Source organism: Lepidochelys kempii, chromosome 2 (assembly GCF_965140285.1).
Source record: "Lepidochelys kempii isolate rLepKem1 chromosome 2, rLepKem1.hap1, whole genome shotgun sequence".
Lineage (NCBI taxonomy): Eukaryota > Metazoa > Chordata > Testudines > Cheloniidae > Lepidochelys > Lepidochelys kempii.
The window spans coordinates 87,456,710-87,482,196 of NC_136381.1; the positions used below are offsets into that span (position 1 = coordinate 87,456,710).

The 25,487-nt window shown below is 40.0% G+C and overlaps 1 protein-coding gene across 1 annotated transcript in view; it reads right to left on the reverse strand.

The window, feature by feature from the left end:
* Positions 1-25,487, reverse strand: part of LAMA1 (laminin subunit alpha 1) — a 155,182-nt gene that overhangs the window by 19,732 nt on the left and 109,963 nt on the right. The window contains 14 exon segments of the mRNA XM_073331559.2: positions 3,513-3,657; positions 4,539-4,689; positions 7,560-7,684; positions 8,237-8,387; positions 8,699-8,832; positions 10,421-10,564; positions 12,155-12,309; positions 12,640-12,822; positions 16,931-17,047; positions 17,590-17,683; positions 19,181-19,319; positions 20,482-20,645; positions 20,731-20,847; positions 21,091-21,301. Of these exon segments, the coding sequence (XP_073187660.1) occupies positions 3,513-3,657; positions 4,539-4,689; positions 7,560-7,684; positions 8,237-8,387; positions 8,699-8,832; positions 10,421-10,564; positions 12,155-12,309; positions 12,640-12,822; positions 16,931-17,047; positions 17,590-17,683; positions 19,181-19,319; positions 20,482-20,645; positions 20,731-20,847; positions 21,091-21,301 (2,030 nt within the window).

Here is a 25,487-nt window from a genome sequence, read left to right on the forward strand (position 1 = left end):
GCCTGGGTCCTGTCTGGGACTTTTATTAAAAACACTCATGACAAAATCTTAACCTTAATGATAAACTACATTTATTGTTATTATCCCTCAGTCTTCCATCATGGGGATTTAAAACAAAATAGCCCCTCTGTGAATGGGCACGCCTTCACTCTTCTGGGGAGGAGACTAACAAGCTCTTCTGCCCTGTTCAACACCAACAAGGGGCACTGCAATGCTTTTTTTGCCTGGAGTGGGTGGAGTTTTAATAGGGAAAACTGTCCTACAGAAAGGAGCAGTGAACAGGAGGAGGGCTGCTCTGCCTCAGAGACTGCTGACAGCAGAGACAGGCCAACTGAGAGAGAGACAGCAGCAGGCCTCACCCCTCCCAAAACTGCACGGCCCAACTACAAAGCAGTATGCCCCAAGAGGAGGGGCCAGAGATTGAGCCCATTAAAAGGCAATAAATGTGTTGACAGAAGAAGCCCAAAGGGTTGAATCCAGAAAGACTGCCTGATTGCCAGGCCACCCTTGCCTTTCTTTGTTTTCATCCAGATTTCCCTCTCTAAGGGAAAGAGAGAGGAGAGGACCTTTCTTTTGGCTGTTTGTTTTACTAAGAAAACCCTTCATGTGCTACAAACTGTGGGGGAAGGACATTATAAATGAACAGAAGTAGGATATTATAAATGAACAGAAGTGGAGCCCCTGCTCCCCCACACCTTCACAAAATCTTTAAACATAAAAAGGGAAAAGCTATTGTCTAAAATGTATCCCCATGAGTCACCAATAAATCCTGACCACAAATTGACTCCGTAGGTTTGGGTAGTTAGGAGTTTTGCTAAACCCTCCATAGAATTCCTGCATTTTAGGTGCTCAAATGCACTTGTTCTCCTTTGGCTTTCCTTAACATTCTCACAGTGCCTAAGAGCGCTGTCTTCTGGAGGTCACTGATCATGATGTCTTGTATCCTAATGTGTTCTTGAATTTTTCATTCGTACGCTTAGGGATTGCTCCAAGTACTTCAGTAATCACTGGGATTGTATTTGTTCTCTGTATTTGGTCTCCCATAATTATTCCACTTTGTGGCAGAGTTCTTCATACTTCACCATCTTCTCTTCTTGTGTTTTTTTTTTTAATGTTTCTGGCTGCTAGTATGACAATATTAATTGCCATGTTCTTGTTTGTCTTTTCTACAAAAACTGTTTCCAGCCTCTTTGCCTGCACCGTTTGGTCTGTGAAAATTGCCAGATCCCATAAAATCTTAACCTCTTCATTCTCTAGAGCTCTTTAAAATGTGGTGATCAGAATACCACATGGTTTATTTAAATCTGTTATTTGGCTCAGAGGCTCCAATGAAGCCACTTGATGATCTCACTGTGTCTGGTCATATATTCCCTCCCAGCTCCCACAGGAGCTCAACACGTCCTGTTTGGAACATATTCTGCAGTTTGGAGAATAGTTATGTCGGTCCGTTTTGTTTCCAATGTAATTAACCTTTAAGGGTGCACTTAGAATGAGGTTCTCTGTCTCTCTCGAGGTATCCTTTTACCACAGTTCAGGGAAACTGCACCTGCATTTCCCTCTTATGATCCAGCAAGGGCACCCACTCTTAGGGAGGAAGGGGCTCCTCATAACTGAGGCTATATGGTTGTATTGTACCTGGAGCTTAAGAAAGAGACAAACAATAAACACATGTGGTGAAGGTACATTGGTGGACCTGTGTGCTGATTAATTCACCCAGAAGATTTACCAGCCAGGGTTTTCCTGGAGAGGAAAAGGGAGCCCATTCACACCCAACAAGAGGTTTTTCTGTGGTCACAAGTTCATCAGCTGTTAGCTCAGAACAAGCCCCCTCATGAATCTGGGAGTTACTCCTTTAGGCTGTTATTGCCTTTTGATCGTGGGAATAGGTAATTCAGAGAAAATGGACCACTCCCCATGATAAAGCTTCAAAAGATCCAGTCCAGATGTGGGCTTTTTCATTTCCCTCCTTGCAAGTATTTCCTAGGAAGCTTGCTCAACTCAGAGATCATTCTTGTCTTAGCCCTTTGTTGAAAAGAATCCTTTGAAGCACATAACACTTCTGCTTCCCATTAATCATGTCTCCCAGACAAATTACACACAATTCCACAGTAACACATAAACATTTACATTTTTAATACAGTGAGCTCCTAAAATACTTAAACTTAACAAGGTTTAACTTAATTCAGTAAGGTTTGTCCAGCATATTGCAGGAAGTTGTCATATCTGTCACACTGTCACGCCTGCTACAAGCCATGAGTTTGCTAATCTTTGATCATTAAAGGGTTCGATCTCTCTTCATCACTCTCTGTTTGCTGATTTCTGTGTAAATCTTTCAAGTTTTTCTTGGGCAATTTGCTTTCTCTTTTCTTTTGTGCTTTCTTGGGCTGGGACACATACTTTCAGCCACTGCTTGTTATTGCGATCAGAGGATCTTCACTCTGGTTGATTCCTCATTTAATTTGCAGTTATATTTTTCATTGTCTGTAGCAAACCTTTTTCTCTATCATATCATCAGACGTACATCCTATCCACCTCCTGACTGAGATTCATTACTCCGTGCATCACCAGGAGCTTTCTTGTTTGGATGTCAAATTTTTTCTTCTCTGGATTCCACTGGATTGCTCCAGCAGTGTATGGTACTACTGAAATCACCACATATTAATTCGGATTAAATTCTTCTATGTGGGTTTTATCCTTAGAGCCATTCTTATTTGTCTGTAGTATTCTTTCCTCACTTCTTCTTTAACTTCTTCATGTTGTAACTCAACAGTTCCCAGATTCCAAGGTATTTAGAGGCCATGCTGAGAAATATCTTGGATAGTACCTTCGTTAACTTGTATGTCATCTGACTGTACCACTTATTCTTTACAAACACCAATGCACATTTAGCCACCCTAAATCATAGCTTTATGTTTTTTTTATTTATTTATTAATTATTATTATTATTACAGTAGCACGTAGAAGTCCAGTCATGGACTAGAACCCCATTGTGCTCAGAGCTGCACAAACACTGAACAAAATGATGGTCTATGACCAAAGAGTTGGACTGCAATGCATAGAGTAATGAATATCAATCAAGACAGGGATGGGATGTAAAGCTAATGATAGGTCAGAGAGAAAGATCTGCTATTAACCCTTATGTACTCCTCTTGTGCACTTATAATGGGGCTGTGGAGGAAACAATTGACTATGAAAAATATAACCATGTTCCAGTGTTTAAAGACTGTTTAAATGTGTTTTCCTTTCTTCCTACACATCACACATAAAAAAAACCTAACAAAGGGAATAATATCAAGGTCAAGCTTCATTCACGCATCAGAGTGCTCATATGCCATGCAACTAACTGGCATTGCCATTACTTTCAACAAGAGAGCACCACAAAAATGGCTGTCAAAGAATGAATGTGCAGTGGGAATTACCAGACAAAACTGGCATGGAATGGTGACATTCCTAATGACTTCCGACACTCATTTGTAAAATGATAAACTTTTACTTTTTAGTCTGTGTCCTACCTTGCTTCTTGTTACGACTGAATGAGATTTTGTACCATGTTCCATTATTGTAACGATTTTCAGTTTTAAGTGTAAGAGGTCCTGAACCAAGATCAACAGTTAATCTAACTTTGCCATCCACGAGCTCTAGGGACAGGAAATCTCTCTGCAGAAAAAAATATACAGATACACTGAGTAAAAAAAAAACATATGTAATAATGAATACTTCAAAGATCTTGGGATATCCTTATTAAAAATTGCAAGTGACTAATGTATACAGAATATCTTGTATTCAGGGCACCTACTTTTCCTATGTTCAGAAAATCTAATCTCTTTAATACCATTTTAATAATAATAATAATAATAAATAATAATAATAATACTAGTACTAACATTAAGTGAGCAACAATCAGCGAAGCTAGAACTCTGTTTGCCACGGAAAAACACACAATTTGCATTTTTACAGAGAATCTAGTTTTTACTACTGCCATCTGGGGCAGAGAGTCCAAGCCCCAGGGACCCGTTTCATTTCAATTGCAGAAAAATGTGGATTTTAGGTTTTTTTAATCGGATAATTTTGCATTTTTTATCACGGGAAAACTAGGATCCCTGGTAATAATACTCTGGAAGGCTATCCCCATGTTTGGATTCCTTCTGTTTTTACCCCATCACTATGAAGGGTGGTCTGACCCACCATCAGGATTGGTTACCCCATTTGCTGAAGCAGGTTTCAATAATAAATGTCACATATACATTTCCTTTGTTGATTTGGGGCCCCTTGATAATATCTCCTCAGATTACCACCCTTTTTTAACATATTTTGAATTATCATCATGGACTAATACTCCATGGAGAATATTTGTATTTTAATTCTATTGCTTCTAAGAGATTCTCAGAGGTCAAAATCATATAAGATATCTATGTCACAATACACAGTGGTAATTGGTTCCAAGACAGAGAAGTAGAAAGATGGGGAAAATCAAACCTTTACAAGGTTAGTTTCCAAATACAATTTTGATCAGTGTAAAATCTCAACAGTTTTCTTACGGTGCCATTAGAAGCAAGATACAGCAGGAGCCCATTAGGTGAGAAGGTGCTGAAAAACATGATTATCTGAGTCACAGTGGAGCGGAGGGCCCTCTCTACAACTGAATATCCACTGCCGTCAAAATGAAAAGAAGTATCTTCATCCTGTGGGCTATACAAATGAAAAAGAAGTAGCTGAAATGCTGAATACCACAAGACAGATTTGCATTTTTCCAAACACAGTATTTCATATGCAACCTCGGAAAATGAAATCAGTTGGGGCAGCCACTAGCAACATAATTAGGAAGTGAAACCATAGAAGGAGACTTGAATCTTGTATGCCATGAATAATTAAAGGATTCCAGCCAAGGGCCACTTTTATTATTGAATCTCTGAATATCTAGTTTAGCTTTGGGGGAGAATTTACACAAGATAGAAAAACCTCTCTTTACCCCTCTTCATAATAGAAAAAACAAAACAGTTCCCAAAGGAAATAATTAATTGCTACCACTCTGACTCTCAAACTTAAAGAATACCATGTATTTTCCCAAATTCCTTGAATAACTGGATTTACATTACAGCAAATATTCTGTTATCCTTTTTTCCTTGCAATGTTTCTTAAAAAAACACATTTTTATACATAATCATGCAACACCCTCTGCTGGTTCTAAATGGAAAATTCTACAAAAAGTTGTTGCCAAACCTATTTCATTTCAAACCTATTAAGTCTGCAAACATTTAGAGATGTAAGCAGAAAACACTCTTGTAAAATGGTACACTGACCACCAGCGTTATCTACTGGTGAAGCAGGGATATGGCAGGATATATCCCTTTTCCATTACAATTCTGTCTTGTGAGGTCTGTCCCTGCTTTTGTGGCTCAGCTCCCTCCCCAGCCAGATCACACATTCCAGTCCACCCTTTGCGGGGATATACAAAAGGAAGTCTGATATCGGGGAAGTCTTTCAGTGCCTGCAACAGCTTCAGGGCTTTCTCCTTAGTCCAGGGACTTGGAGTTTGGACTCTTGAGCATTCAGGGTTTTCCCCTGCTGGATTCCTCACCAGTATAAAGGGCCCAAAACTATTCCTTAATGTCTTGTTTTCCAGCATGGGATTTGTATACCCCACTGCATACCCTTCCCCAGGTCTTGTCTTCTGCACCCAGGTCCCCACCCTCTCGTGAAAACTGCATAATTCCGGGGTTGGCATTCTTCATGTTGTTCAACCAGCAAAGACAGGCATGGTCTGTTACTAACAAAAAGGGGTTTCCCAGCAAACAGTATCTTAGGGCATCTACAGCCCATTTCTCAGCTCAGGCTTCCTTTTCTATGACTGAATAGGCCACCTCCAATGGGAATAGTTTTCTATTTATATAGAGGACTGGTGGTTCCTCTCCCTCAACATCCTAGGAAAGGACTACTCCAAGTCCTACATCAGAAGCATCTGTTTGTAGTGTGAACTTTTTGGAAAAGTCTGCATGAAAAAGTACTGGTTCTTGACACAGAAAATCTTTTAGAGTCCTAAATGCCCTGTCGCAGGCCTCTGACCAAACGATTTTCTTAGGACTGGTATCCCTCACGAGGGCTGTGAAGGGTGCTGCAGTTGTGACAAAGTCAGGTATGAGTTGTCTATAATAGTCTGCTGTGTCCAACAAGCATCGTCTCTGTTTTTCTGTTGTCAAGATGAAGCAGGCTGCTAAGGCCTGTACTTTGCCAATTAGTGTCCATAACTTGCCCCTCCCCACAGTGTAACCGAAATATGTAACTTCCCGGTTTGCCATCTTACATATGGCCAGGTTCACAGTGAGTCCAGAACTCTCAAGGGCCTGTAGGTGACATGTCATATGTCCTCTTCCATGGTGTCCCACATCTTTCATGGGAGTGGTCACAGGTTCTCATGGACCTGTTGTCCTGGTTTAATGGCTACGTGACGATACACAAGGTGAGTCCGTTCAACGTGGCAAGGTTGAAAATATGGAATGGAAGGATTCAATTAGTTTCTGCATTTGGGCCTCCTGCTTTGGTTGAAGCTATGGCTTGGGATTCTGGGGTCTCTGGTGCTTGAGGGCCTAGTTCAAGTGGATAGGGTGTTATGAGGAGTACGTCTTGGTCTTTACAGGCCTTCAGAATGTTGGTGTGGTATACTTGAGTTTCCTTTTTCTTCCCTGGGTGCCAGATTTCTTAGCTGACTGATCCCACTTGTCTCACTACCTCGAATGTCCTCTTAGATCACTTTCTACCTAAGTTCTCTTCTTCCCCACAAGGTAAATTCAAGAATCAAATGAAAGTTTCTGCCCTTTGCAATCAGTCACCAGTCTCTCCTTTGCAGGCTTTGTCAGGTCGGTGATGCCAGGTCTCTAGCTGTAGAGTTCCTGGGCTATACTTCCCCAGAGCTCAGAGAAGAGGTCTGCTCCCTTCCACTGCCTGGCTCCCAATAAGTGGCTCTGCTTCCTTTTTAAACTCACCTCCAGCTTGTATAGGCTTTGCAGGAATAGCAGGGCAGAGTCACCTGGGCCAGAGCTACTCCTTAACCCCTTGTTCTCCAGTGTACAGTTTGTACCCCCCATCACAAGTCCACAACCCCTTTCCAGAATAACTGTGAGAGTGGTAATAAATATAATAGCCACAAATTCGGAGTGGACTTTTAAAATAATGCTTTAGACCTCTTTCTTTCACTGGGAAGGAATAAATATGCCTTGTTTGAAATGATTACATAAACCAAATATTCCAAAAATATAGATGTACATTGGTAGTCATTAGTTTCAATGGACAAACACACACAACCAATGTGAAAATATATGTGGCAAGTTGTGGAGCCATGTGATCAATTGAAGAACCATATCATGAACAGAAAAAACACGTGGTAACTAAATTTGAATTTAGTTTTTACCACCTTAAAATTCCTCTAATAATCAATGCAGTACTACAATTTGCACGAGTTCACCACACTTTTAAACTAACATACAAACATATATAAAAGGTTATGACTATATACAGACACTCCCACTCTATGCTTTTCAGGAAAACAGTGGTCAAATCACTACCTTCCAAAGCATCCATTGCATGCACCCTCTCTTTTAATGTAGTTCCAAAGACCAATAGATTTTCCGTTCAAGGATGCCTCTCCCATGCATCCTTTAAAATGAGTCACCTTAACAGCAGGAGATTTCTATTAGAAAGGAAACATATTAAATGAATAAAATTAATGTTAAATACTTTGGAACTTCTCTATCCAACTTCTCCATTCAGTTCTAATTCATGTTAGGGGAAAATCATAACAGAAGAACAAAAAAATGTTTTAGCATTATTATTAATAATCAGACTTTACATTGCGGTGGAAGAGTTTTGCAATAAGTAAAAAAGAAAATGAAAAGTCCTGACCCATTTATATTCAATTACATGGATAACAATGACAAATTATAACAAGTCATGGAGGATAGGAAATGAGGAGAAACAGAGGAGAAAGGAAACTACTTAGTATGAATTAACACCTCCTATGCACTCACACTCAGCACTTCAGAATTACCATTTTAAACACAGTTTCCTGGGGATTTTTATAATGAGATGATAGCTCTGGATACCATTTTGCACCCTTGCCTTTTGTGCAGCATACCTGACAATTATCTCTTTGGAGTATCCAATTGGAGCGATTATTTCTAATTGAAAAAGTATTTCTAGCACGATAAAAACCTTTTACAGTATAGCATTTTCAGATTTTCACCTTGATTTGCCCTCCAAGTCCTCCAACAAATATTAGTGTTGATTTGTTTACATCCAGTACAGTAGCTGTCCCAGGAGCAGTTGCAGTTTTACTTAAGGACTTCTGATTAGAGCTCGTGTCCTCTATACTCAATGTACCAGTTTTCCCAAACCTGACAATCACAAATACAAATGGATTAAACGCTTTCAGAAGTTTCCGTGCACGGTCCCCGCTTACTACTGCTGAACTATTTCTTGCACTGAGTAACTAAATCGCCGTTACTCTTCTACGCTGCCCTGAACCACACTTCCACATTAGGTAAAAATTCATTTGAATTACTAGCAGAAATTGAACTTTCATTTTAATCCAGTTTACAGAATAAAATATTTATGTTACTCACATTAATGTGTCCTGGTCTATCAAGAGGACGCCTAGGTGCTATGGCAATACAAATAAAGAATGAATGAATGAAACCTCTGTTACCTGGTTATATGTATTCTGTGCCATTTGTTGTTGTCAATTTGAAAATTTGGATATTCCAGTCTTGTTGCTCCTGAGCCCACATCCCAAAGGAAGGCCACCTTACCACGTCGCATCTCTACGGCCATGAAGTCACTCTGGAAAATGATGATTCTTGCTTTAACGCATTACATAGGGTATGTCATTTTGTTTTGTTTAACAAATTTCTTTCCAACTGGATGACTATAAAATCTCATATCTGTTTCTAAAACTTTTCCTTTATATCCTACCTTCATGGATTTGTACGATGAGCCAAATCATGCCTAAGGCTGCGAGTTTGTCACGGAGGTCACAGATTCCATGACTTTGCAGTGGCCAGTGTGCCTGGCTCAGGAGCAGCTCGGGCAGCCCCTGCGCCAGTCGCACCGGCTGCTGCTGGGGCAGTCTTGGGCCACCACCCCTCCACACCTCAGCAGCAGAGTTTGGGTGTGGGAGAGGGCAGGGGGTTGGGGCCTGGGATGAGTGAGGCGAGCTCTGAGTGGCTCTTCCCTGGGGGGCTCCCAAGAAGCAACGACATCCCCCTTATTCAGCTCCTATGTGGAGGCGTGGCCAGGTAGCAGCTCTGCATGCGGTCTCCACCTGCAGGCACTGCCCCCGCAGCTCCCATTGGCTGCGGTTCCTAGCCAATGGGAACTGTGAAGCCAGCACTCTGGGCAGAGGCAGCATGCAGAACTGCTGGGCCACACCTCCGCCATGAGCTGAGTGAGGAGGATGTCGCTGCTTCCGGGGAGCCACCCAGGTAAGCACTGTCCAGATCCTGCCTCACCCTGTCCCATGTCCCAACCCCCTACCCCTTCCCACACCCAAACTCTGCTGCTGCTGCTGGGAGTGGGGGGGAGGCACAGATCGAGGTAGGGAGCCTGCCAGCCCCGCCCCCCCAGCACCAGTGGGGGTTCTGGGCTGTGTGCCGCCGCCCATCCCCCATCCGGGCTGCCCGCCCCACTTCACCTTCTCCCCCCTCTTACACCTGGAATGACCTCAAAAGGTCAATGCAGAAATAACAGGAACATGAAGCACTGGAGCTATGTAAACCGTGCATCTACTGGGATGGTGGGGAACTTGCCAATGTGCTGTCATGGGAGTCCTGCCTGATACCAGATCAAGCACCCTGACAAATGGTGAGTCCACCTTGTGGAAGAAGGATTCCATGCAAGATAATGTGCACAACATCACTTTTATCTTGTGTGAGTATTATCCCATACATTGAGCAAGGACCTCAGCATATGACCAACAGAGCCAAATCTTGATTCCTCTGGAAGAGCAGGGGATGACCCTGGCAGCAAAACCAGTGCACTGAGTGGGTGTGTGGTGCAGAGTGAGGGGAAAAGGCAGGCTTGCTGGATCTTCTGCTCTTATCCTCTTTCCTGAAGGCTGAGGTGGGTGGCATGTAAGGATCTCTGGGGATTACATCAGCCCTACCATGGTCTGGGGCAGGGGATCATTTCCCTCCTTCTCCCATATACATCTGCCCAGTCCCTAGTCTGGCTACTTGGTATAAATAAGAATGAAAGTCAAATATATTATATATTCAGAGTATACTTTTAGTGAATCTCCACAACACTTTGATGAAGTGAGCTGTAGCTCAAGAAAGTTTATGCTCAAATAAATTTGTTAGTCTCTAAGGTGCCACAAGTACTCCTTTTCTTTTTGTGAACACTTAGTGTATCTCCACAACACTGAACTTACATTGCCACTGCTACCCAGGTAGAAGAGGAGGTTGTCAGGTTCAGTTGTTTTCACATTTAACGTTAAGATGTTGTAGTTAGCAGAAGAAATTTGCGGTGAGTAGGCACGAATACAGTCTCTATCTGCTGAGATTGCAACTTTAATCTGGAAAAAAAAAAAAAGGTACACTCTGTGTACACAGCACTTAGCCCTGGAATACAGATTTAGCCTTTGTCTAGCTAAATTCAAGCCACGTGTTGAGACAACTTCATATGATTCTAAATATTTGGCAGTAGGATTAGCTACAAACACACACAACTATTGACTGGCTGGATATGAGTTGAAAAAGAGTAGTGGTTTAGACTATATAGAATAGGGAAGAAAGAGGTGCCTCAGAAACTACTGGTCTAATCATGGGATTTAGAGCCAGAAATTCATCATCCAATAATAAACCTTGAGCTTGAGGGCACATATGAGGAAAAACACTATATTAATAACAAAAAAGACTGGAAGTCTTGAGAAAATGTGAAAGGTCTCAGGGTAATAAAAACAAACAAAATACAACAAACCTTTGGGTTTACAGACAAAAACAACGTAGCTAAAAATCAAATAGTCAAAGCATCTGCAAGAAATAGCAATCACAGAATTTCAAATTAAGTAATTCTTTAGAAAATCTGTTTAGGAGCCATTTAAAAGTTTAATTTAATAAAGAAGCACTTACATGGCAGATTTCTGACTCAGATTATCGTTGTTACAAATATTGGGCTCATTGCTGCAAACCTTTGTGCACTCTGGTAACTTTAGTAGTTCTGTTGACTCACATATATGAGAGTTTGCATGATCTCTAGCCCATCTCTATTTCTAGTAAAAGCGAAATCAGATTGAGGTGCAAGAGAACAGGGTAGCTCATCTTCAATGCTCAATTCAATATTACCTCTAGAAATAAGTTGCAATGAGAGAAAACCCTTATCTTCACCAAATTCTCACAAAAATAAAGGGAATAATATGAGTCTTTAAAACTGCAAGAGAGGATTTTACTCATAAAAGTTATACTTTTTTCCCTTAGAAACCTCTGTAGTCTATGATACACCAGGAAATACTACTTCCATTGTTCTATACCAGACTCATTAACTTTCCATGATCAGTAGATTGTGAAAAAGAAGCATTCATGTGTATGCTGGGTTTTATTGAAAGCACCAAAAGCCTGGATAATTTTTGTCTTTTAAATCTAAATTTTCCTCTGCCTTAAAATGATATGCCCAGGCTTAAATCAAATGTATGGGGAAATGTTACTGGTTTCAAAAACTCTCTTTGTGTTCTCATGATAACAAGATATAGTTCATAATGTGGTTTAATTGAATCTCATCATAATCCTTTATATCACTGATAAATCCATTCCAGCCTCTCACACCAACTTCCTTCCAAAGCCCTGGAGATGCCCTGGAAATACTCCCTTAAAAATAAGAGGCAATGGGGAAAAAAGAACAGGGAAATAAAACCTCAAAAGCTCAGTGCTCTGACAAACCAGAAGGCAAAGAGATCATAGCTCAAAGTCTGAATTCACACCAAATGCCTCAATATTGCAGTATATATGATATTGAGAACACCAATAACTTCTGTTACACCAAAGAACAAAGGATGGGTGGGTTAAAGAAGGAGTATAAGGCTTTTTGCCTTTAAAATATTTTTTTGTTGAGGAGGCACAAGAGAAACCAATGAACCTGAAGCTAGAAATTTTGGGAAAGATGTACTTACAGATGCTGCCTGTTTGCGGGCTTGACTGATGAGCTCTTTAATTTCAGACAGATTTCTGCTCAGGTTCTCTTCCAACATTTTCAGAGGTTTCAGCCTGTCAAATAAAAGATTGGCTTGTGCTTCCACTTCTTTAACTTGTCTTTCAGCTGAGGCTGCTGCCAAAATAAGAATGAGACGTTCAGACAGATTGAGAGGGAAATTCACTATTCATTCCTGGAATGCATTGGCCAAAATGGGATATTTGGAGTCATTTATTTCAGTAGCTTTAAACATCTGAGAGAAAAAATATACATGTATAAAAAGCTTATGTGATTTCTATGTATTCTGTTTAAAAAGGAAGTCTACAGCTAGTGCATTTTTATTTAGTCAGGCAAAAACTTTCAGTCCATCACATTATCCTTATTTTAATACTAATTAAGTTTTAATATTAGCATAATTTCTACATGCAATGACATTTCTACTGTGCAATGAAGCAGCTAACTTACCAGCTTTTGAGGAGTCCATTATAAGTTCATTGGTTTTCCTCAACGTGTCATTAACCTTGGACAATTCAGAAGAAGTGTTTAGCAGCTTTTGATTGAAATCCACAATGTGGTTTAAACCAGCAACAGCACTTGTGTTAGCAGACACAGCCAGCTCTTTTGCTTCAAAAAATGTGTCACTGGTATCTGGAACATATTTACATTTAAGGATTATTTATATATCCCAATTATCAGAAAAGTCATTTTTCTTAGAGGTTTCACAGAGTCACATAAGTAGAGACGGCAGGGCCAGGTTCATAACAAGTATTTCAGGCTTGACAAAAAGGAATCATTCTTGGCATTCTAGTCTGTAGTGTTATACTCACATGTTCAAAGCTTTATAATGATTGTAATTGATGGCAGAAGTTACATTTTCAAAGATTTATAAATTGGCTGAAAAAAGTTATTTCCTGGCTGAGCCCTTATATGTAAATATAATCCTCTAGAATGAACAATTTAAAACAAAACACATAAATAAGCATAGGGCCAGATTCATGATATGCAACAACTCTCAGGGCATTAAGAAAGCTCAAGTCAAATGGTTAGAGCTGGTCAGTATTTTCTTATTTAGATTTTTCAATTATTTTTTTCTTCAACATTTCAACCAGCACAGAACTAATAAATGGTAGACTTCATTCTGTCCGTACGACACTTTAAAAAAAAAAAAAGACATTTGTGACTCTGCACCCCATATTCTTCACAGCAATATTATTATATGAGATTATTATGGCATAATTACGATGCATTTTGTACAAGACGGGTCATGTGAGGTATTACTGGAAAAGTTATAATTTGCTGATATGGTTATCCTATTTGTATGCATATATCATTTTTGTACCTAAAGGAATATTGACTATGAATCTGTATTTCAAATGTGCTTACTCTGGGTGACATCCACAACTAGCCTTTCTGGTACAACAATGAAGAAGCCAGACAGTGCTGATGGCCCCTCAGCAAAGACAATGAACCCTGGAAGAACTTAACCTTCCTGTGAACATTCCAGACAGCCTGTAAGTAATGGCTGCTATGACTCAGCAAGATATGCAAGGGCATGTGACCAGGCCACATGACTCTCGACTCCATCTTGGGATGTCAGTGTTTTTCCACAAACTGAGTTTCGGAAAAAGGGTTCCAGAAAAATATGCTAAAGCTATATAAGGCAGGGTGTGACATTATCTATGGTTCTTCACTCCCCACACACAAAGACTCCTGGAAACACCTGAGGAACAAAGACTGAACTGTGGGAAGTGCTGGACCCAGGCTAAAGGGATTTCTAGGTTGTGTATGAAAAACCTGGGGACTCCAAGCTGTAAAGCAAGTGCAGTTTGTACTTTGAGAATCAGCAGCCTGCTTGTTGACCATTAGTCAGGGTGAGAGATTATTAATGCAAATCCTATCTTTCTAGTATGTTAAACTTAGTATGCATTTTTGTTTATTACTAGGTAATCTGCTTTGATCTGTTTGCTATCAGTTATAATCACTTAAAATCTATTTTATGTTTTAATCTAAACCAATAAATTTGAAGTGAAGTGCTTAGGAATCTTAGTTCAAGTGGCTATTGCATTTCCTCTCCACATTGAGGGGGGAGACGAACTGGATAATAAATTCATACTGATTGGTGTTTGGACAAGGGCAGGACAGTAGAGCTTTGGGGTCCTAGGCTGGGAAGCTGGTGGTTATTTTGACTGTAGCCTCTGTATTGTTGGTTCATGCAGTGGCTGGTCAGAGAGCCAGGATGTAATTGCAGTTGTGTGTGTCCCTACATGTGTGAATGCTGGTGGAGGTGTAGGACCAGGGGTGGCTCTGCAGCTTGTCACAGCAACACAGCTGTGGAGAGGGAGCCCAGGCTGGTGGGTCAGAGAGCTCAGTGGTACCTCAGTTCCAGGTGGCACCCGGGCAGGAACCCATCACAAGGTTATCTCTCTATTATGTAGGATCCAAGCACCAGCTTTTCAAAGGTTTGATCTAGATGGTAACTGTTCAGATCAGAACCCCATGCTCATTGCTTTTAAAACAGCTTGATTCTCCATTACATCTCTGCTATGCTCAGAAGTAGTGGATGGATGCAGCCACAGAGAAACGCTTCCGGATCTCTCATCCTGGGCCATCAAGCCCTGGAGAAACCCTACTCTTAACTTCTGCTTCTGACTGGTGTAACTTACACCAATGGCAAATCAGACGGAGTGGAGCCCAGCTTCACCACCCATCTCCAGCATGCCTTTCTCCCCTTCAGGCCAGGGCTGGGGTAGAAGCTGACATAATAGGCAGCTGTGTCACCTCTATGCCTGTAGCAGGGATTCTCTCTATGCAGTGGACAAGGGTAATCCAGTTGATACAATGTACTTGAACTTTCAGAAAGCTTTTGACAAGGTCCCACACTAAAGGCTCTTAAGCAAAGTAAGCAGTCTGGGGTAAGAGGAAAAGTCCTCTGATGGATGAATAGTTGGTTAAAAGATAGGAAACAAAGAGTTGGAGTAGACAATCTATTTTCACAATGTAGAGAGGGAAATAGCAGGGTTCCCCCAAAGATCTGTACTGGGACCTGTGCTGTTCAACATATTCATAAATGATCTGGAAAAGGGGGTGAACAGTGAGGATAGTTAAATCCAAAGCTGACCGTGAAGAGTTACAAAGGGATCTCACTCAATTGGGTGACTGGGCAACAAAATAGCAGATGAAATTTGGTGTTGACAAGTGCAAAGCAATGCACATTGGAAAACATAATCCCAGATATAAATACAAAATGATGGGGTCTAAATAAGTTGTTACCACTCAAGGAAGGGATCTTGGAATCATTTTGGATAGTTCTCTGAAAATATCAGCTCATTGTACGGCAGCAATCAAAAAGCTAACAGAATGTTAGGAACCATTAGGAAAGGGACATATAAAATGACAGAAAATATTGTAATTCCATTATATAAATCCATGGTATTACTACACCTTGAATACTGCATAAAGTTCTGGTCAACCCTCTCAAAAAATATATATTAGAACTGGAAAAGGTATGGAGAAGGGCAAAAAAAAAAAATGATTAGGAGTACGGAACAGCTTCCATATGAGGAGAGATTAAAAAGACTGGGACTGTTCATCTTAGAAAGGAGATTTTGTGAAGGCCAAAAGTATAACTGGGTTCAAAGAAGAATTGGATAACTTTATGGAAGATAAGTCCATTAATGGCTATTAGCCATAGTCAGGGATGCAACTCCATGCTCTGGGTGTCCCTAAACCGCGGACTGCCAGAAGATGGAATAGGATTGCAAGGGATGGATCACTTGAAATTGTTCTGTTCTGTTCATTCCCTCTGAAAAAGGTGGCACTAGCAACTCTCAGAAGACAGGATACTGGGCAAGATGGCCCATTGGTTTGACCCAGTGTGGTCACGCTTATGTTCTTGTGTCAATTAGTAACTCAACCCTACCATTTAAACATAGCTTTTTATTTTCATTAGTGTTGCATTTCGATGCAGTTTAAGATCCCGTATTGTGAAACAGGATGTTTTAAAGCCTGAGAGAAAAAATAGTGCTCTAAATCTTGACAAACAGTGCAAATCTGGCACCAGCTCTGGAAGCCTTACAGATAATTCCCATAACTGAAGAAACATTAGGAGAAGTATCATATTTTATTTTATTTCATTTCATTTTCAATTCTACCTGTGAGCTTCTATGAACTTTGGGGTTGTTCTTAGTTGAAAATATTGACCATTTTAAAAAAAAATTATAATTCTTGAATGGCCTTTGAACAACATGGAAAGTAAGAGAGCAAGGGACCTTTAAAGTTAAATGAGTCCAGCATTTATATTGTCAAAAACATTTAGATTTAACAGTTAAGATAGATGGTGCAGTGCAGCTGATTTTTCAAACAGACTGTTGTTGTGAGAAAGCAAAAAAATTAATCTCCAGTACAGTTTTTTCCATTTAAAGCCGATTAAGAATTTTAGGACCCGATTCTCTTTTTGACACAGTATAGTTTTGCACCAATATAGTTCTGTTGCCTTCAGAGTTACTCCTTATTTACACCTGTGTGAGAGGAGAATCAGGCTATAATCTTTACATCACAATGCAGTTTCACTGTTTTCCATGTTAATTAAACAAATGGAAAACATCTAATTCAAATTCCTGTTAAGGCAAGAGGCTAAATCAGCCTCCAGTCTGATTTATTGCTAGGCTGCTCTACCGGACTTCAGGAAGGACTGTATTGTGTTTGTATCAGATGGCGTTGAATTAAGGACATGTATGTCAAGATAAATTTTACTTACCATTAGGCAATGCTCGCAGTGCCAGCCATGAATCATTAAGCTGGTTAGTAATTTTATGAGCACTCTCCTGAATCTTTTCCACTTTTTTTTTCAATCCATTCAATCTAGACACAAGGCCTGTTGGAATAAATAGCTGTGATTGTTCTATGCACATACAAACATTAGGATCATACAGTCCAGACTAACCCTAAAATTTAAAAATATTTAATAAATTCAATAATTGATCCAAGGGAGCTTTTTTGTTTTCTTAAACAGAACAGATATTTCAGCAAATGCACAGAAGTGCAATATGAGTACGGTATATGCTTCACACTGCATGTTGATCATATCCTCAGTTACTCTATCACAAGTCCGTGAGGATTCACTCAGAATTGTCCTTCTTGGTCAGGTCAATCAGTTTTGGTGGGAGAAGAGATGTAGGGAAGAGAAGGTTGACTTTAAATAATTGCAAAGGAAAATTACTTTCTTCATTTGCCAGCACAATAGAACAATAACTAAATGTATCTGTGATACATTGTTTTAGTCTTTTACTGTATATACCTGACTATATAAAATGTTTAACTTTAACTTACGTTCATTTAAAAAAATTTATAACTTTGTTAACAGTACAGGAATAATTCTATCAAATACCATTAAAATTGTACATTTATGAAACTGACCTTCATTTTTCCTCTTCAGATTTTTTGTTTCATTTAGAAATTTAGAACTAAGCTGTAAAGCTTCTTTCCCAAGAGAATCAAGAGATTCCTCTGGCTGAAAAAACCAAACAACATTTACTATATGTGAAGAGAATAGGTTCAACTGAAAGAATCATAGAATCATAGAATATCAGGGTTGGAAGGGACCTCAGGAGGTCATCTAGTCCAACCCCCTGCGCAAAGCAGGACCGATCCCCAATTAAATCATCCCAGCCACGGCTTTGTCAAGCCTGACCTTAAAAACTTGTAAGGAAGGAGATTCCACCACCTCCCTAGGTAACAAATTCCAGTGTTTCACCACCCTCCTAGTGAAAAAGTTTTTCCTAATATCCAACCTAAATCTCCCCCACTGCAACTTGAGACCATTACACCTTGTCCTGTCATCCGCTACCACTGAGAATAGTCTAGATCCATCCTCTTTGGAACCACCTTTCAGGTAGTTGAAAGCAGCTATCAAATCCTCCCTCATTCTTCTCTTCTGTAGACTAAACAATCCCAGTTCCCTCAGCCTCTCCTCATAAGTCATGTGTTCCAGTCCCCCCTTAGAAGAAATCCTAATTATTCTCAGAGAATGGAGAAAATGACTCATTCACTTTATGTTCTATTGCTTTTTAAAATATATTATTTGTCTAAGAGTGAATAGAAAATCCAATTTCACAAACTGACTACAGAAGGCAACAACTTATGTCATAATAATAATACAAAAAGAATTAATCAGATATTATAATGAATCTCAGCATGATGAACATTATTTACTTGTTTCCAGCAGTGCTCACAATGTGCTATGCTTTTTCTAAATGTGGAATAAACTTTGAGATGGCAGAGCTGGGCAAAGGGGTCAGGGTTGGACAAGAGGCTGAACCAGGGGAAATCAACAAATGCATCAGTGGAGGTAAGAAAAAAAAAAGGGCTGAGGGAAGGACTGACTGAAGTAGAGAAGTGATGGGTATTTGAGGGCTGCAAATATGAGAAAGGCAAGGATGTATGGGACTAGTGGGTGATGCTGAATTAAATAAGCTGGTGTTTGAAGAGAGAAAAGAAGAGAGAGAGAGAGAATCCTGATATTGAGAGATTGGACTGGGAGCAGAGTTTAGTGAAGTTAGTGGGAGTGAATGGGGAGCTGGTCCAGAAATGAAGGTCATGCAAGGAGAAGAGGGGAGGAGATCGGCAACTCAGACATCAGAGCCCTGAAGCTGAAGTAATCAAAAGATAAGAGTAGGAAGCTGTGATAAGAGGAAGAGAGTCAGGTGTTAGGCAGGAAGATGAGTTAGAGTAATGACTGATGATGGATACATGGAGGGAAAGAATATCCAGTACAGCACTGTTCTAAAGTGGAAGAGGAGTGGGAAGAGTACAGAGGGAGAGACTGAGGGTGGCATCCATGGAGATGACTCAGAGTAGGGTGTGTGAGAGTTGGTGAGACTGGCTGCTTCAGAAGTGTCAAACAAGGAAACAGATTTCAATGGTTGCAGGGAGGTAGCAGCATATAAACAGGTATTCAAAAAAGAATCAGAAGCAGAAGGTAACTTAAAATCCCAACATGGATACTTACTGAGTCCAAGGGGTTAGTTATAACTCTAGAAGCATCATCTGCCAGATTTTCTGTTCTTTCAATCAGATTTGTAATACTGGAGTGGGCATGGACAGCATTTGTTGCATTCAGAGATACATTTCTTACATTTGAGAGACCACTGCAGTAGAAAAATATTATCCATCCTTTACGCAAGTGTCTTAACCAGGCAGCATGTTTCCAGGTTTTGAGTTATCATGTGTACATGTTTTCAGAATACATAAGGCATTTTGAGAGATGAGCAAATTACACAATGTGTTTCACTTGATTTTTTCTGGCTGAAGTTCTGGCCTACTTCAGGGTTTGTTTGTTTTTTACTCTTTGTCTTTAGTGCGTTTTGCATTTTTAAAACCTTATGATCAAATGTACTAGTTTCCGTTAAAAAAAAGCAAATTACACACACTAAACAAAAACAAAACAGAAAGAGGGGATTACAGATTCAGTGTACAGCAACATAGATTTCAGGATAGAACTGAAAGATATTCTAGGTCAAATTCTCCCTGCTTACAGTTGTGCAGACACACTGAAGCCAACAGAGTTGTACAAGTTTTAGCTACAAGCACAATTCTCTGCTTTCAGACTTACAATACACTTGTGCTTTGTGATCTGGCTTCACTTTAAAAACTTATGTGCTAGTTTTAAAAGGTAGGGCTGTGAGAACCGTAGAAGAAAATGGGGATGTCTGGTGTCTTTATTTTCATATCAACAATCAGAATGTCTTTCCAGCTAATAACTCTTGGTGTTGGTATTGGATGAGCTCTGAGAATATAAGGAAGTTTTTAAAAGTGCTTCTATATGTAACCTTGAAAGTGTAACCTGCCCATTTCTGAGGATTATGATGCTATGAGATGGGAAGCCTAACAATCATCATAGTGTTTTGATGGAGTTCTTGAATGTGTTGACAAAGAAGTATTTATATAATGGACATAACCTTTTCATGATAAAAGTAATTTTTCTTTCTTAAACATTTGAGTATTTTTCACCACTGACTGATATATAAAGAAGCTAGATCACATGGTATTCACTGAACATTTATTAACTTAAAAACTAATCACTTCACAAATGATCATTCATGTGAATTGTAAGACTAAATCAACCTATTCTGCATCATTAATAAAAATACCATTCACTTCATGAAAAGTAAAAGTAATTAAATTTATTGCAGTTTTAAATTAAAAAAATGACCTGCTCCCTTAGCGGACTAACCTATTATCTATTTAAATTAAATCTGGCAGTAAATTAGATGAAGCATCTATTGAGTTCATATATCTTGGTGCGCTCACCTGTCTAGCGCTTCTGCAAGTTTTTGACATTCAGCTGCATGATCCTCTGCTCTGTAGACTAGATCAAGTGCTCCCCTCGTGGACATCTGCATGACCAGGTCATCTACATGATGCCTTAGTTTGGCATTCCAGAGGTCCAGTCCATCTCGATGGATCTCTAGATTCTAAACATTGAAATTATTTCCTTTATCAATTAATCAAAATGCAATTCACTATATCAAATGAACGTTAGACAATTTAGTAACTTACTGACGTAGAGTTGTTTACATCTGTGGCAAGGGCAGCAGCAACATCCATCAACATTTTCCCTTCTTTAATTAGCATGATGGAAAGGTCCTTGTTTTCTTGTATGTTTAGCTTTTTATCCTGTAGCATAAATCAATTGTTTTATGGTACTTTGTAATGTCAGCTGGTGCAGATGAACTCATCTACTACTTAACCCTTCCCGCTTTGAACACATTGCATTGTTTCTATTTGATGTACTTGAATATTACAAATATTAATATTTGTAGAAGTCTATGGATTCATTTCAGTGTGAAAAGTGAGGTATTTAAAACATGTTATGTATCTGATACTTATTACACAACAATGCGGAATCTCCAGTCTTACATTTAACTCTGCCAGGTTGCTGTAGATAAGAAAAAGCAGACGGTTGGTTTCATTGGTGTTAGTACAAGCCTCATTCACCAGGTCCTGGGCTTCTTGTAGTCTGATGATGTGGTTTGTTAAGAGATGGCTTGCAGCTTTTTTTAGTTCTGCAAGTTCCTGCTGGGGTTTGAGATACTCTTTCTGAACCCGTAACAGCAACCTCTCTGCAGTGCTGATAAACAGAGAGCAAATAGTAAATAAATGTAGGAAGAGAAATTTAGGTGTATTTTCTTAAGGAAGGAAGAACTGAAAACAGGATTACCCAAACTTTGCAACACTAACAATTGCAACTAGCTTGCACATAACCTTATACCAATTTTTTTCATCAACAATACTTACAACCATAATATTTATTATACTTGTCTCACCACTGATAGAAGACGAGAAATTACTGGTTTGCGTTTGCAAACAATACAACCTTGTGGCTTATCAGCTTCGTCCTTGCCCTGTAGTTACAGAGAAATGAGTACAGTAAGCCACTTCTGAGGACCCTTTGGACTGCATTTGGTTCAAAAGCTCCATTTGGGATACCTCTGATTTGAAAGCCTGCATGGATTTTATGCATCTGGAAAGGTTCCATGTCCTACCTCAGACATTTGCAGTTTAAACATTTTTAATCTAGGATCATCATGCCATGGTATAGGAGGCAGCACTGGAATTTATTGATAATCTGAGCAGCAACAAATCACCGTGACAGAATGGATACATCCCAGGGTTCTGAAGGAATTTAAAAATAAAGTGGCTGAACTGCTAAAAAAATAAAAATAATAATAATAAAAAAAAATGCAATCTCTTATGAAAATCAGCTATCCCACTGGAGGGAAGTAAGTATTGTGCCTATCTTCAAAAAATGGTGCTAGGTGTGATTTTGGAACTACAGCCCAGACCCAGGGAATTAGCCAACAGCTAACTGCTTGCAATTATTCCATGATAATCCATTACTGGGATTTTTGTACTTTACCCAGAAGCATTTGATACTGCCCACTATCAAAGGGAGGATACTGAACCTAAATTGGTGTGATCCTGAATGGCAATTCCTATGTAAAATGCACAGTGTAGTCCCTGCTATGACACATACACAAATAATTCTGATTCACAGTTTTATCCTTTAATCTGCTTTCAACTGTTTGTACATTTCCAATTATAGCAAACCAAGCCTGGTTTACAGTGTTATCACAAACAAAAGAAGAAATACACTGACTCTTTCCTACTAATACTAGATATGGATATGCATTTATATTTTCATACTACTGATCCACGGTCCATACCCTCAAAAATCGTTGTTTCAAATTATAACAAAATACAGGAACTGGTAGAATGAAGCTACAATGCAGTATTTTACAAGGCAGTATTCCCCCAACACTTGAGTGTACCGTAAAAAGGTTATACTGTAGTTCAGGAATTTTGTCTTATGTAGTAAATTCAGGCCTGGTCTACACTGGAGGGGGGCAGGAGGGGAAATCGATCTAAGTTACGCAACTTCAGCTATCTGAATAACGTAGTTGTCAAAGTAGTTAGATCTACTTAACGTGGTGTCTTCACTGCAGTAAGTCGACAGCTGACGCTCTTTTGTCGACTCCGCCTGCGCCTCTTGCCCTGGTGGAGTACCAGAGTCGACGGGAAAGCGCTTGGCAGTTGATTTATCGTGTCTAGACTACCCCCGCTGGATCGATCTCTGCCCATTGATCCAGCAGGTACTGTAGACAAGCCCTTAGAGACGCTTAAGTTAGATATTGTTTAATGATATATCATCATAAACAAAATTTACCAAGTGCCATGGGATAACTATCTGCTGCCTGACAAATGCATTGTCCAACTGCTTATTTAAATTAGCTTTGAATTTGTAGCTCTAGAGCATTATAAATTCTGTAAAGCAAACTCTCATGCTGCTAGCATAAATCTTATTAATTCTCTTCTTAGTGTGTGAAAGGACACTTATCAGAGAACTTTCAGAAATTTCTGCTGAAAGCCTACAATTGAAAAAGTTAACTTACAAATGCCTTTGTTTAACAGCCCAAACTGCTGTAAAAGTCAGAAATATTTTGTTATTTAATGGTGTGTTCTCAAACACTTTCATAAGGCCAGGAAGCTATTCCAAGTCCTAATTCATTATAACTATAACCAGGTTTTATTTGTAGTCCATTTTCATGGCCATCTGGCTCTTACAGAAATTAATAGACAGGACCAAGCATGAGAGACAGGTGAGCAACACTATATTTGGGGATCACATATATAAATCCATGGTATGCCCACATCTTGAATACTGCGTACAGATGTGGTTGCCCCATCTCAAAATATATATATATATATATTGTGTGACAGTGCAAGGCCAGATGGCTATAGAAAAGTAGTGGGAGATCGATGTATTAGCTCCAGGCTAAACAAATCCCTGGTACCAGGATAAGTGAAATGGCAGCTGCTCCAGGTCAATTAAGACACCTGGGGCCAATTAAGAACTTTCCAGAAGACAGGGATAAGACTAGGTTGATTGGGACACCTGAAGCCAATCAGGGGCTGGCTGAAACTAGTTAAAAGTCTCCCAGCCAGTCAGGTGGGTGTGCATGTCAGGAGCTGTGGGAGGAAGTTGCGCTGTTGGAGAGGCTGAGTAGTACACACCATATCAGGGACAAGGAAGGAGGAGGGTGAAGTGGAGCTTGAAGAAGTGAGAGCTGCTGTGGGGGAAGTAGCCCAGGGAATTGTACATGTAAGGTGTCTATAAGGTCAGCTACCATAGCTGATACTATTAGGGTCCCTGGGCTGGAGCCCAGAGTAGAGGGTGGGCCTGGGCTTCCCCCCCCCACCTTTGCCCCCTGATTAATCCTTAATTAATTAATCCTTAATTAATCCTGAGACTGGGAGACAACAGAGACTATGCAAGGAACAATAACTTCTCCTCACCTCCCTCGCTGGCTTATGATGAAAATGGCTCAGTAGACTGTGACCCTTGTCTCTAGAGAGAGAAGGGTTATGTGCAGGGTCACAGTGAGCCTCTGAGGTTAGCGAAATCTGCCAGGAAACGCGAGACCCACGGAGGCAAGGACAGAGCTTTGTCACAATTGGAATTGGAAAAGGTTTAGAAAATGGCAACAAAAAATGATTAGGGGTATAGAATGGATTCCGTATGAGGAGAGATTAATAAGACTGGGACTTTTCAGCTTGGAAAAGAGACAACGAAGGAGGGATATGACTGAGGTCTATAAAAACACAAGAACAAGAAGTCACCACATGAAATTAATAGGCAGCAGGTTTAAAACAAGCAAAAGGAAGTATTTTTTCATACAATGCACAGTCAGTCTGTGGAAATTTTTGCCAGAGGATGTTGTGAAGGCCAAGACTATAACAGGATTAAAAAAAGAACTAGATAATTTCATGGAAGATAGGCCCATCAATTGTTATTGGTTAGGATGTATAGAGATGGATTTCCTAGCCTCCGTTTGTCAGAAGCTGGGAATGGGCAACAGGGGATGGATCACTTGATGATTACCTGTTCTGTTCATTCCCTTTGGGGCACCTGGCATTGGCCACTGTCGGAAGACAGGATACTGGGCTAGATGGACCTTTGGTCTGACCCAGTATGGCCATTCTTTTGTTCTTATATTCACATTAACATATGAAAATATAACTATTCAATGGGAATATGACACAGAAGTAGGTCCAAGTCCACGAGGGAACTTCTAATGGGCAGTAGCAGGGTCCACACAGACAGTTCATGCACAACACGCTAGTGCACTGTATATTTACACCCTAGCTTGCCGGGCACTAACTCTCCATTTAGACAAGCCCTGACAAGTATAGACAAACATTCTTCCCAATCCAAAATATTTTAAAACAAAGGGTGGGATATTCAAAAGCATTTCAAACTGGTCTACTTCTGTACCCATTAAAGTCCAGGGTCAATTCTTATTGACATCAGTGGGAACAGAGTTAAAGCAATAAAGGGCATTTTTGAAAACCACACTCAAATTCTGAAAAATTTGGTGGTTAGATTTCCCAACTCTGGCAATAAAGAATCTAAAGCTGTCTTCAAGAAGAAACAAATAAGGAGAAAGCAATGTGAAATCAAAGTTATGACTTAGAATAAAAGCTGAATGCTCAAAATAAATGCTGAGGTTTCACCTACAAAACATATGCCACATGTGCATCCATACCAGCAAAAGACTAATTCCTTCCCCAGCTGGGCTTGCAACAGGAGGTTGACTGGAGGCCTGGGGGAAGAAATGTCCCTACATACATACACACACACACAAATTACTACAGCCCTCAGGCTACCGTAACCCCTGTTTCTGCTGTAATCCCACTAGGGGACAGTGAGCTGTGGAGCTGCACGATGGCATATAAACCTGTCCCTGTCCAGGGCT